The sequence below is a fragment of the Lagopus leucura genome, unplaced genomic scaffold, assembly GCF_019238085.1.
Source record: "Lagopus leucura isolate 7727_CA_CO unplaced genomic scaffold, USGS_WTPT01 Super-Scaffold_100022, whole genome shotgun sequence".
Taxonomy (NCBI): Eukaryota; Metazoa; Chordata; class Aves; order Galliformes; family Phasianidae; genus Lagopus; species Lagopus leucura.
The window spans coordinates 1,941,146-1,955,438 of record NW_024962275.1 but is presented as its reverse complement, the minus strand read 5'-3'; the positions used below and the strand labels follow the sequence as shown (position 1 = coordinate 1,955,438).

Sequence of the window (14,293 nt, the reverse complement as noted above, 5' to 3'; positions counted from 1 at the left end):
CGTAGAACAGGTGAGTGTCAAGGAACAGTGATCACCACAGGTCATCTCTGGAAGCCCCATCTCCCCACGCCCTTTGCAGACAGAGCTTTTGGCGTGGGATTTCCTGGCAGTGCTGGTGGCAAAGCTTTGTGGTTTATGACTATTGGCTACTTAGCATTACTTTCAAAGTGCATTTTAGGTTGAGCATTGAAGCATTCACTTTGGGGAAATACATGCGCTGCTACTGCGTAGGCTTTGAGAAACATTGACAAGAATAAGGAAGGCCAAAGTTTCGCTTCATTAACATCAATGCTGAAAAAGGATTCCTCAGATGTTGAGCACTTAATGTTTCTTTTTGAAGAAACCAATTTATTTCAAGTGCAAGTTCCTTTTGTACATTATGTGCTCACACTTTTGATTTCTTGCAGCACTTCTGCGCCAATGAATTTCTTGTAGTGTAGGAGATCAAGCCTGGTCTTGTTCTGAAGTACCCAAATGTGGTAATAGGTGGACTGCTGTAAAATTTGGCATCTGGGGTTAAATTACAGGATGCTTCTTAAGCTTCTTGGTTGCCATAGTAACAAGTAATAGTCATCCTCCGTGATTAAGCAGTGGCCATGGAAACCAAACGAGCAAGTTTTAAATGAAAGATATTTTCCCTTTACATTTTTAGCTGTCAAAGGTTAACAGTTATTACCTTCGTACCCTTAGATGGGAACAAATCCCAGTCTGGTCGGCGCATTTAAAGTGAGAAGACTTGTGTTCATTTAAATAGCTTTCCTTCTAGGACCAGCTGAATTTTGGGTGAATTCCCACAGAAAATTTCTGAGTGGGGTGTGGTGCATCAACCTTCCTACAGAGAGTGGCTGCAGTTCAGCGTGAGTGCTAAAAGGTCCTGCAGTTCTGCAGGTCACTGCTGAGGGAACCAAGGCTGCCCCTCAGGAGCAGAGCACCCCATAGGCATCCCGCAGAAAGCCCTGGAAAAACAGAACACCTCTGTGACCCGAAGCTGCCAGTAGCCCTCCTGACCCTGGTGGATTCTAACTGCAGGAAGCTGTGTTTGCAGGCTTTCTGTCACTGTTGTGTTTTAATGCTGTCTGGGAGATCATTGGTAAAGACACTGCATTTTGTCCAGCAGATACCAACTATGACTCCCATCCAGTTAGGTGAAATCTGTTCTTCTTCTCCAAGTGAAACTGCATTCTGCTTTTGTGAACAACACTGAAGCTCCTGCAATGTCAAGGCAATCTAACTCGGATTAATTGGCTCTGGGCATTAAGAGTCTTTCAGGCTGATGTAAGAGCTGCATGTGCTATGTGGATTTCAAATCTTAATGTTTGGTCTATTATGCAGATGGATGTGAACGGAGATATGTATGTGACCCCATTTATCTCTCTAATGAAGTGCCATCAATGGAACATCTGTTTCTTTGCTGTAGAAGATGAAATCTCTGATGAATCATGCTTATAAATTAAGTGTTTATTTATTTAATATTCATTTTGCCGGTTCAGATCTGTTGGAGCAGTCACCACGCACGACTGCAAAAAAGGCCTCGTAATTACCCTGCACCAAGTTCTGTGTGCATCTGCTGCTGCTTCCCACGCAGTGCGGGCTGCCCTGGGCTGCTCCGTGCTTCCCATCCGCAAAGCTCTGCCCTGCAGAGCAGCCCACCGAGGAGCTGGGCCGTGCAGGTGGGAGCACAGGCATGGCTGCACTGCGACTGTGCGGCTCCCATCTCACCTGCGTTACCTTTGTGGACCTTGAGCAGAAGGCAAAAGGGATTACAGACAGACTTGTAAGAAAAGCAGTGAGCTCTGACCCCAGCCAGGTGCACAGACAGGTGGGAGCGTGGATTAAGAACAGGCAGGAGCTCGGGGGAAGCTGAAATGAGACCCAGCTTAAACATCCAACTGAAATTTGCATTGAAGTAAAGGAGCAATCGATAGAGAAGTCAGCTGGAGTTGTGAGCTCTCTGGCAGGGGGCTGTAATGGGGCAGCAGGCCTTGCAGCAGCCATGTCAGCTGTACGGGCAGAGCACGGCCAGAGGCTGCAGAGCATCCTGGGCAGGGGATGCTGTGCCCTCACCTGTCCCCGTGGTGTGGATGGGTGGCACGGCTTACATCTGCAGAGCCACATATGACAGGATATAGAAGTCTCTCCTTTGCCCTGGATGATGTCTGTGAATAGGCAGCCATGCTGATAAAGTGCTGCAAGAAAGCAGCACGGTAACGGTTCAGAATCTCTGCAGAAATGTTAAGCATGATGGATGAATCTAATTTAAATCTCCCCTGAGCTGACTTCTTGTTCTGCAAACTCCACATTGCTTGTCTTTATCATCACACAGGAGGAAGCTGATGTTCCACTTCACTTTATCATCCTTTCCAGTTTAACCAGGGCAGTAGCAGTCTCTCCCATCTGGTCCCCAGCCAGGCTACAGCTTCATCTTTTTTCTGATGTATTTTTTAAATCCGAGTTTGATTTCAATTTTACCCTGGAGAAAAGGCTCCTAATGATATGCTGTTAGCAAAAGACGAGCTTGTTCTCTAGACATCACACCAGAGGAAGATAAATATCATACATATTTTATTTCCAAGACTGATAAATAAGGAATAAAAAATACCAAGTATATATTACAGATGTCTAATTAAAAATACAAGACAGTAAAAATTGAGGTTGTAATGAGGGCTCCTCAATCAGTGTGATTTACTGCTTATTTGTGAAAGTGGGGTTAGTTTTCTGGAGGCTGTATATTCTGTCTCTGTGGCCACTCAGGCACCAGGGCAAGGCCCTGCACTTGGCTCTTACTTTTGCACGTGGATCTGTTTCTGAATGCACTGCTCAGTTTTGCAGTGCTGGGTGACAGCAAATAAAACAGAGAAATGGGTGCATATTGAGTAGACAGAAAAAAATGGCACTACTTTTTGAACTACTGGATTCCAGAGCCGCTGATAGCACTTGCTGAGGAGTGATATGAGGAATGTTAGATATCATTCAGTCCATGCTATCTCAAAACCTGGCACGGAGAGGACATGAGATCCATTAAAGTGCACTGTGTGCTATGGCAAGGGTCAACACATCTAAAAATCATTACTTAACAAAGAAAAAGAAGCTCTTCTTGCAGAAAATGTTAGTCCTACTGTGAGGGAACACAGTCGTACTCTTTAACTGATGGGAAACAGTCTGTCCCAATGTTCTTTATGAGTTGAACTGTTTTCTGTTTTCCAGCCAGCCCAAATAAGGCTCTTCAGCTGCACAACTGCTCCAGGCACTGCACTCGTAGCTGCAGAGGTCAATAGGACTCTTGCTGGTGCTTCAGATGTGCTTTGATTTGTAGGTGTTCTGTTCAGACCAGGAGTTGGACTTGTGGTCCTCTCTGGGTCCCTTCCAACTCAGGCTGTTCTCTGATTCAGATGCCTCTTTGTACTTCCAGGCAGTGGCACAGTTGGTCAGAGAATGGCAGTCCCTCTTTTAAGCTCATTACAGTGGTTTTGTAACACTTATGTCATCTGTGAGGGAAACAAAGGTAAAGGTGAGAGGCTTGAACATGTTTGGTGCCATCACTGTGGAGAGCATCAGTTGTAGGCGCACCAACAGCCTGTAATGGGTGCGGGAAAGGCTTTGTGCCAGAGTGTGGCACAAAAGGCAACTAATGATCCCTTGTTGCTGTTGGTGTTTTCTAACTAAATGGTTAGATAAATGAGACTTTTTTTTACAAGCTGTAGTTCTGTAAACATCCTTAATTGTCTGAGAAGCTGGTGAGAGCAGGAGAGCATGAGTGCTAAGTGAGTGGGGAGTAAATCACAGATTCTGACGTGGGAGAGTCCTGGGTGCAGGCAGTGCGATTGCTCTGCTTTACAGATGTACAGTGTATTTAAGCAAGGGATTCTCAGATGTGGAAAGAAATAATTTTATTGTAATATAAAAAGCGGTGGTGACGCAAACGTTCATTAGCCTGGGGAATATCCATTCTGGATGTTCATTAGCTTTGCTTTTAGATGAGTCTGATTTTTCTGAGGGCATCATTACCTGCCCTAAACTTTTGCTTCTCAACCATTTTTACTTGAAAGTCAATTTTACTGCCTAATAAAGGCTTGACTTTTAATTAATTTTATGTGGCATAATGGTCATAATATTGCAGTAAGGGATCAGCTGGAATTCCCCAAGGAATCATTAAGGCGATGGGTGAGATGTTCCAATAAATAGCTGTGCAGGTAACGGAGCAAAGAATCTGACCTCACATCTGTATTGCACGTCCAGCCGAGCGGAACAGGAGCAGGTCGTGTCAGTGAGCATTCCTGATCTGTCAGTGGCTCTGCACTCATCTTTGCCCACTGGAAAGCAGACATTCTTGCATCCCTGCTTCCCACCCAAGCCATTCTTGCCTCTTGATGGAAAAAAGTGGCTGAATTCAGTGCTTTCTGACTTATTCCCAGGGTAATACTCCACTTCTGAAAAGTGCCACTTTTCTAACAGCATCTTCTAAATAGGCCGTTGGGTTCAGACGAAAGCTCCATCTTCCCTCCTGGACTCACGTGGCCACCTCAAAACGCAGATTCTCCTCCAACCTCTTCTGTTTGTTCTGAATCACACAAACACTGCAAACATCTCCTCTCCAGGGATTTGTTTTAACTCATCAATGCTACTGCGAGCCACGGGAAATAAATCACTTCTGTCACTGTGCACCTCCTCCTCTCCTCTGTTGGGTGTGTGACAAGGAGTTACTAGATAATGCTGAAATTAGAGAAATAACAGCTAAATTCATTAAGCAATAAAATTAATTCACAAAGGGTAATTGTGTGAGCAGGAGACCGGTAATTCCTGTTCCCTCTGGTTTCGCAGAAACTCCGCCCTGCCGCAGCTCCAGGCAGGTGCTGCAGAGCCCCGCTCCAATGGGGCAGCATGGGGAGGGCTGGCAGAGCAGAGCACACCTCCATTGCTGGGTCACTGCCCAGGTCAGCAGCCCGCCTGCCCTCGCCAAGCCTTGCGTGCAGGGTCTGTTCCATCAGCTTTGGGTTCTGATGAGCTCTTAGTTTTCTGAGGAAACTCCTGAGGATCTGGTGAAGTTTTCTTGCATTCTCAAGTCTCTGTTCCTTAAAGCACATCACGGTGGTGCTGTGAAGGAACCTGGCGGTTCCCAGCCTCCTGCTGAGCCTCCCCAGCCGCTGGCCTGCCCAGCATTCCGGGCATACCTCTCCTCTGTTGCCTCCGATGAAGTCATCATCTCCACTTCTCTTATTCCTGGCTTGTTCCGAGTGCCATGGCATGTGTGCTGCTGACAAGAACAGCTTCCTTTTGGTGAGTCGAGGGAGACGTTTTCTCATTGCTACCTCCTCAGTCAGGTTTGCACCTCCCTTTCTCTCTTGGAGTTGGAACGGCTTCATAGCAGAAAATCGACTTGCTGGGAAGCGTCTGCTTGTTGGTTATTCATTCCAGCTGGGTCTCTTTGCTTTGTTTGTGCTGTCTCTTCCACCGGCTGATCCCTGGAATTGTGTGTCAGACAGCAGGAGAGGGGGAGCGCGTGAGGAGGGATGAGCAAGCAGGAGGAGCTGATGTATTTCGTTCCCACTAAAAAGAGCGTAATCCCGACGATCTCCGGGACTCGCTGTGATTCACAAGAGCAGGTAATGCAAATGTGTGAGCATCTCACTTGTTAGGTGAAAAGTAAACTGTATTAACACTGTGTGTGTTGCACTTAATGACTGCTGTGCAGCAGCGTCTGAGGAGGACGGCGGTGATGCTGAGCGGGTGACCCACACTCGTGCCGTCCCACCACTGATACCGCAGCAGCCCCGGGGCTTGTTGCTCTGGAACCATTTCTCAGTGTGAAGAACAAGCATGGAATAGTAGTGAGGATTAATTATTCTGCTAATTCAGATGCCTTGAATTAGTTATCAAGTATGTTTACTGTGGTACAGAAACAGTTTCAGAAGTGTTCATAAGCCCTAGGACCTGAATTAATGCGTAATGTTTACACTGCGTGTCCTTCTGTTGGCAGTGAACTCAGTGGGATGCATTCCAACCCCGGCAGCTTATAAAAACTCCAAGCGCAGTATGCACCAAAAGGCACTGTGGACCAGACTATGTCTGATAACTTAGGGGAGGTTTTGGGTTTTGTTAATTGCAAAGATGATTATCTTTGAAGATCTTATGCTGCAATGTGGGAAACCCAAAACATCACAGCCTTCTGTAAATATTTGGAAAAGCAGGAAGCACTTTTGTTTGTTTCTTCTTGCTTGGGTTCCCCTGTGCTTGCACAATACTGAGCCCCAGCCCAGTACAGCCACAGCACTGCAGGCCTGGGAGCTGTGGGACCTGGGCTGCAATAGGCACATGGGAAGTAAAAGCAAATGTGAGTAGCAGTGCTTGGTGTCACTGTGTGAACAAAGTGCCCAAAAGTGTCATTGGTAATGGGGAGGAATGTAGATGAGGAATCGCTGCTACAGTAGCACAGTTCTCAGAGCAACCTATGAACCATTTCCAGTCTCATACTGAGATTTCCAAGAGCTTCTAGACCAGAAAATACGCTTAGGTGGACCCAGCTGTCCAACTGCAATGAGACGTCTTACTGCTCATCTGTATTTATGCTGTCCTTTATTGGGGCAGTGCTGTAGGTGGTGGAAATGGCAGCACTGCAGGGGCTCCTCGCCGTGCCCCCAGAACTGCTCCACACAGCCCTCCTGCTGCACTATCATCCTCATCTCGTGAGGACGACTCCAGGGGTTTTGGGTCTCTGTCTCATGAAGGAGAGGTTTGGAGGTTTTCAGTTCATAACAAATTGAGGACTTTGTGTCAGCAAATAGCATCCTGAGATAGCGCCTGGTAAATCCCCAGGTCAGATCAAATCTAGAGCAAATAAGCGGACAAATAGAAGGTATAATCCTGGAATTTCAGTGAGCTGAGGGATACTACTTGGCTAACAGAGAAATTCAGTGGCTGGTGAGGATGTTGTCTGCTAATAGTCAGCGCTCCTGGAAACGGCAGATGCTGAACCTGATCTCTGTAGCTGGCTCACCTTGTGCACGAGTGCAAATCTGCCAGAAATCACAGAAAATAAAGGAGTGCCTGAGAGCAGCACCTGCCAGCTCTGTGCCTGGGGAAGGAGCTCTGTGTGCTGAGCATGGCATCACCAGGAGAGCTCTGGCCCACTGAGGTTTGGGATAGGCTTAAATGTACATAGATGGTCAATTCCAATGTATTACTATCTGCATCAGGAGAAGACTTCTTCCAGTGGCTAACATAAACGTCTGCTCTAAATTAAGACATTTCTTTGTCTGCTCCTGGTGGATACACAGCGGTTTGTTATCGCTGCCTCACAGCTCCCATTGCTGCTCCTCTGCTCTACTCTGCATGCATGGCAGCCTGGTTGGGACCTTTCTTCTCACCAGAAAAGGGCTGCTTCAACCTGTACGTATCCTTACTTGTCAGTGAGCAAAAACTGCTCTGCTGTGTATTTCTGCTAGTAAGGAGATGCTAATTTACTTGCATACCGCTTTTACTTCTCTTTAAAATAAACAATTTCCCTTTGAAACAAACAATTCCCTCCACACCCAGTCCTCCTTCTAGTTATTTCTGGTTTCTTATAAAGAGTTTTGTAATGTGTCTCCTCCAGTGATCCCCACAGTGCTTATATAAGGCTAGCATGGAACTGTGACTGTAAGCTTGAGAACAACAAGAGGCATTGCTGCTGACCCACCTCTGCGCTTTGCTCTGGGTCGGAGTTGTGCCAGCCAGCTTTGGGCAGATTGTAATCACAGAGTAATGATTTAAGAGAACAGTTTGTGACTTCAGTGCAGTGACATTAGAGCCAGGTATTAATCAGCCCTGGGTCATAACACACTGTCCTTTCTTCTGAGGAGGTCTGACCTGTGTGGCAAGAGGAGGAAGCAGACTGAGAGTTTGCAGCAGCAGAAAGCTGTGCTGTGCTCTGACATCCCACAGCAGGGAAGGCAGTGCTGTGCAAAACTGCCCATCCTTGTCCCGTGCAGGAGGCCCAGCTCTGACCTGCAGCTGCTTCTCACATAATCCCATCATTCCTGTTTTCCAGCCATGCATATGAGAAGTGCTTTATACGGTATTTATTGGTCTGGTCATCAAGAAAATGCAAAGCAGCTTCGTTGGTCATCTTGTCGTCTTGAACTCACTTCCAAAGTTCTGTATTCCAGTTGCTCCTTTATGACAGCCCCTAAAAGGCCACTGTTCAAAGGGAGGCACTGGGAGCCTGAATATGGAAAGAGGAGGTACCAAAGGACTTGGTTGTTCCTTGAGATTCAAAGTGCAGCATTCTGCAGAGAAAGTAACGAAGCAATCAGAGGGCTTGGCCAGGAGTTGTGAAAGCACTGAGCTGGCTGACTTTGGCTGTTGGGCTCTTGGGGAGGTTGCAGGGTGACTGGTGAGGAAATACAGGTGGGATTGCCAACCAAGGAAGATGACACTGAGCACCCATCCAGTCTGCAGTAGGAATCTGCAGTCTGTCCCTTTGCAGTAGCTAAGGGTACTTCTCAGGAACTGTTGAGTGGAATTGCAGCTATTGATTGTTTCTTACAGAACCTGGGTGACAGCAGACCTTGGCAAGGGGAAGGCCTTGCTAAGGGGACAGCATTCCTTGCCAAGACCTGATTGCAGCGAATTGCAAATGGCAGAGGCTGAGAACTGGCAAACAAACAGCCTCTAAGTACTATTAGTTATGAGAATATAATTGTCTGAGACAATCTGAAGGACAGGCTGTTCCATCTTTAGATTTCTTTGCACACTGATTTGTAGAAGCCTCCCTTTAGCAGCCTCTGCCGTCAGATTTCCCTGTGCAGCAGGTATTCTACGGGCTACTCATTCCCAGGATCCATAGTAATGATGTCATTCGTGGGCATTCCTGTTGTGCGTGAAACTGTGTTAGAATGAGTTCCCCAAGTTTACGTCAGCTCCTTTTTGTGTGGGCGTTTTTGTGCTCTCCAATTTTTTGAAAAAGGAACAGCTGTGGGAAAAAGGAGCTCTTTGGTGTCACTCTGAAATAACTGCTAATTTACTGTTGCCTTTGCTTGGATTCCGTATTGTTTAGTAAATAAATTGGTTACAAATCCATACTGTCCTTCAAAAGTGGTCAAGAGGAAATCTCTGGAGGAATTAGAGAACTGAAACACCCTGTGCCTGTAACCCCATCAGCAGTTTCCCTTGGGAGTATGACGTCCACATGTACAAGCATCTGTACTTTGCATATAATTGTCGCTCAGCTGGCTGTGTTTTCTGTTTACTCATCTGCAGACAGGAAATAACGATAATGCCAACCTGTCAGGCATCATCTGAAGGTTACGCTTTTGTAAAAAATGCTAATTGTTGGAGGTGAAAGTCTTGCTGATTGAACATTGTTCTGGGCGGCTGCAGGAAACGCGATGGTGGCGCTGGCTCATTTGCAAGGGCACCTCAAAGCAAGGAGCTGCATTTTGCGCGGCCTGCTGCCATTCCTGCGCTTATGTGTTGTAATTCTCCTTTGTCTCCTCTGCCATCCACAGAGTCCCCCCCCGAGAGGTGTGGGCAGAGGCGCACGATGCCCAGCGGGGTGGCGGAGCGGAACCCCACCATGGAGCCTGCAGCCACAACGCCCTTCCGCGTCACGGTGAGTGTCTGCCTGCCGCAAGGGAGGAGGATTCACTCAGCCCGGGAGTCGAGGCGGTGCTGTACACGGAACAGCTTGGCTACCTCTTATTGAGTACACATGGTATTGTTGGATAATGTCAGCGACAAGCAGCTGTAAAATGTTTCTTTGTAAAGCAACTAGATTTGTATTAGAATCCAGAGCAGGTTTGGGTGAGTTGTTCCATTTGAAAGATTTTCCCAGTGAGGTTTCATTTGTGAATCCTTGGGTCATGCACTTTATTCATAGATGTACTCCCCACTCTGAAACTGTACCTTACATCCTCATCCTTCCACAGAAGCTTCTATACAAAGAGCCTGCCAGGCTGATGGCTCCCCAGAAACTGTTATCCTCTCCTAGCAGGAGCCAGGAGGAGCCATTCTCTGTTTTGCATTTCTTCAATCGTTTTGTTTTGCAGTTCTCTGCTAACATTGCTGTTTTGTTGTGATAACAGTAGGTAAAGAATGGGAAGTCATTGGGGAGTGGAAAAGAGCAGCACCACTAACATGAGTAGCAGTGATACCAAACACAAACAGAACAAACCGGGTCTTTGAACTCTGTGGGGAAGGGAACTACTGCGTCCATTACAAATAAGGGAGCCGAAGACACAAAGAAGTCAGTTAGTGGCTGACCAAGGGAGCTGTTGTTGCTGAGCCCTAGGTCTAACATGTGCCTAGGTCAGAGTTATTGCCAAGAGTTTCACTGCAGAATCTGAAAGAGGAGGGAGTCCAACCACAGAGCTCTGCACTTCCTGCCTGTCTGCTCTGCTGTAAGTTGGGCTGTGCAGGCTGGCTCACAGCTTTAGAGATTTTTAGGCCCTGTCATGCCTCAGAGATCAGCTCTGGACTGAGTTAAAAGTCTTCTTTAGTCAGAACGTGCACAGCGACGTGTATCAGTGCTCCCCCTCTAACATCCTGCAGGTATTACATAGGCTTCTAGAATGGATCGCCTTAATTTCTGCAAGGATTATTTATCTAACTGATAATATCAAATCCAAGTAATTATTTAATTTAGGAGTATGCTCAGAGGAGTACACTGAGGCACAGTGATGGGATCAGAACACTTCCCAGAAAGCAGGCACTGAAGTTGGAGCTGCGAGTGGCTGATTTGCTTTTAATGCATCATTGGCCCCAACACATCTGTAGTCAATGAAACGGCCCGTTGGGAGGCTGAAGTTTTGTAATCAGTTGAAGACACCAAGGTCTTTTGGGTAAGAGTTGGAGGTAAACTCCATTAAAAGTAAGGGAAATGCATTCATCAATTTTTAAGAATAAGTATCGTGCCTTACAGATGAGCTGAGTATGAGTGATGGCCACGGCCGCCAGGAGGTTATAGTTTTGAGGGGGAAACATCTGCTGAATGTGGATAATAAGCCTGAGCACAGATATTTTCATTTAGAGACAAGGCCAGTGGTCTTGGAGCTGGTTTGTCTGATGTGTGTTTATATGTTTCCTCTGCAAACCACACCTACTTACAGGCTCAGCTGCTTCATAACAAACTGAGGTGAGTAAAACCAGAATTTCAAAGGAAAGACAATGGTGCAATCTAAAAAAAAAGCCTGAGCACACCCAGTTCACCTGAGAACACTGGTACTGGGAATGAATCACTGCCAGTGGTTTGCATAAGGAGTTTATTTTAGTTCTGCAAGTTGTGAGTTAGTGACTGCACAACATTCTCTCCAGTGTTTATATTCTGTAGGCACAGTATCCAAACGCATGTTGAATATGTAAGGAGGAGGGGTTTGGAGCTGACCTGTTTGCTAAATGAGATGGGAAGAAGTGCTGAAGGCAGTGAGTGGATGGCAGGAGCTGAGCTCTGTTGGGAAGGTGTGTATGGTACACAGCAAATACTGAAGATAATGAAACAGAAAAACAATAAGAGATTTGCTGTAGGGGTGTGTTTGGTTTTCTTCTTTTAGAGCTGATGAAAGTTGTTCTCCCAGCACTTCCCAGTTCAAGCAGGGCAAAACACAGAGTGTCCTTAGCTCTGGCTCCCCTTGTGGCATCGCCTTCCTGCTAAACAAGGTGCGTCGTGTTCCAGTGCCAGCAGAGAAACTAAGTTTTTGTCTCTAACCCCTTGTTCCACAAGCCATAATCTGTCTGAATTGATTGCCAGTTATAAATGTTCTGATCCTCTGAGCGCAGCAAGCAGGAACACAGTGAAGCTAACTGAATAGACATGCTTTTGCTTTGTGTCTTTTGTTCCACAGAGTCTGCCTCCGTAAATGAGCATCTTTGAACCTTAAACACTGTACTAGCGGTGAAAGAGGCAAAGAAGGATGGCAAAATCTGGATTCTTCAAAAGACTGTGGACCTGGTAGCATTTTTCTTAGTGCATTTGTAGTCAGTGAAAATCAAATGCTGCTTATTTCTGTTCCAAGGACGTGCCTCCTGCTTCATGTTTTTGGGGGAGTTATTCCCAGGGTTAAGCAGGTCCGCTCATGGTAGTGAGCCAGCCTGTCTGGGATGTGGTTGCTCCCTCTGACTGGCTGGGTTATTCAGTATGGATTAAGTAAGGGCAATCATCAGATGGATAATACGTAGCATTTATCTCCTCTCAGCTACTATGCACTATCATCTCATTTCTGTTTCTGCTCAGCCCTCCGAATGTTATTGCCATTAATATGAATGGCTTCATTACGTACATAGTTTTTATGGCTGCCCAGATCTCAGCATATGTCTGACTTAAGAAATATTCTCCCTCACCTTCCTTCATTAACCAGACAGGAGCATTAGCAGTCAGTCCACTCCAGCCACTGGGAATAGTAATTAGTGCTGTAGTTTAGTGGTAATGGGATTATTACTTTTGAGCCTTCTGCTGTAGGTTTTGATGTTGTAGGCTTTTCATATTTTATAGCTGATTGTTCTTCCCTGACATCTCCATCCTTCTGCGCTGGTCTCCAAGGGACTGCTAAGTTCAGGAGCCGTTGCATTCAGCTATTTTGATGGTGTTGCACTCCCAGTTGCTTTCTCTCAGTTAAAAACTGCAAGCAGTATTGAAGCAATCTATAGTGGAATCACTCTCTTCCCACTCTGAAGTTTGCCAGGCAAGTTATGGTTAATTGGGTGTTACATTTTTTGAGGCAACTTTGGAAAACAACAGCTTATACGAGTTTTTCAAGTCCTAAAATATAACCTTGAAAATCAAGCCTTACGTTTTTAACATCTCAGTATGTGAACAGCTCTGTGTGATCTGTTCTTATTCCTTCCTCATCGAGAATTTTTAATAGAGCTTATTAAACGTTACAGGAACACCCTTAATCTTAGTCATCTCAAGTTGTAAAATAATTATATTCCATTTAAACCTATCTTGCTGAACTTCGGTGCCATCAGAGCTTTGTAGGATCTGATGCAGTCTAATGAAGCCAAGTCTTTAATCCAAGTAACTCTCATCTGCAGCTGCCGATTCTGAAGCTGCTCTGAGCATTAGTTCAGAATTCAGTTTTGTTCTAAATCTGATTGGAAAACTAGGAATGTAATTCACATCGACAGCTATACAGTGCTTTGTGTGGATTAGCTGGAACCTTTCTGCTGCAGCAGTGCCTGGGAGCAGCAGATGTGGTGCGTGTCAGTATCAAACCCAAATGCAAGCAAGAACATTCTTGGATTTGTTGTGTTGTACCTGGCAACACTGATTGAAGAGACTGACCCTGTCCACACACACATCTTAGCAAGAGACACTGAGAGTGAAGTGTCTTCTGGGCCCCTCCCCGTTTGGCACGATTCTGCCTCTTGAGTGAGCAGACCTAATAGATAAGGGCTTTGATAGAAGTCAGTATCTGAGGACAGAAAGGCAGAAGGCATAACTTAGCACGAGATGTCAGTTCTTGGTAGTGACCTGGAGCTGCTGCCCTGACGGGGTGTTTGGATGCAGCTGATAGTGCTCCAGAGCTGCGGGCAGCACCGCGACCAAGGGCTCCTCCAAGGGAGGAGGCTGAAGTCCTGCCGTTGAAACCATTCACTTGTTACAAGAGTAAGGAGAGGCATTAGCTGCTCTGCACGGCATTCAAATAGCTTTACGTTTGAAATGGATTAACCTGAAATCTGTGTTGTATTTTGCCAAACGCAGCGACCAGGAGATGAGAAACTCCACCGGCTGATAAAGCCTGCATGCACTCCGTGCGTCCCGCAGGGAAACGACGGGCAGGGAGAGGTGGCGAGACTTTCCATTGGAGTGCTGCCATCTGTCGACTGCTTTTCTTCAAGCCTCGTTTACGGGGCTCGCGCATTTCCCAGCCGAGCAGGAGCCCCAACTGGCACCGCTTGTGCAAAAGGGGCACTCGGCGATGGAACCAGGGAACCAGAAGGATTTCCTGCTATTATTCTTGCTCACTGATTGTGCGAGGCGCTTCCCTCTTAACAGAATGGGTTAATATGATGTGCAGTCTGAATATTCTGAGTGCTGTGAGCAGGCAGAAAATGGCACTGCCTTTCTTACAGTGCTGTGTTTGATGAACCATCTGTGCTTTCTTGCCCCCAAAACGCTGAATGGGGTTTAGAATTTTCTTCTCTCTGCCCTTTAATCCTCAAGTCCAGCATCAATCATCTGCTTTCCATGATATCAGAAAACGTGTCTGTGCTTCTTGGAGTTGAAGGCACACTGGCCACAAAACCCACAGAATCCATCCATGGAGTTGTGTAAATTGGATCAGAGAGGAGACATTTCTCGCAGAAGTTTCCAAACCTGGTG

General features: G+C 46.3%; 1 protein-coding gene across 3 annotated transcripts in view; it reads left to right on the top strand.

Annotated features, from left to right (window-relative positions):
- The window catches only part of LOC122184078 (DAB2 interacting protein), a 125,303-nt gene that overhangs the window by 5,984 nt on the left and 105,026 nt on the right, over positions 1 to 14,293 (top strand). For all 3 annotated transcript variants that reach the window (XM_042878617.1, XM_042878618.1, XM_042878616.1), the window contains exon 2: positions 9,483 to 9,586. In XM_042878617.1, coding sequence (XP_042734551.1) covers positions 9,483 to 9,586 — 104 coding nt within the window. The remainder of the gene's footprint in view (positions 1 to 9,482; positions 9,587 to 14,293) is intronic.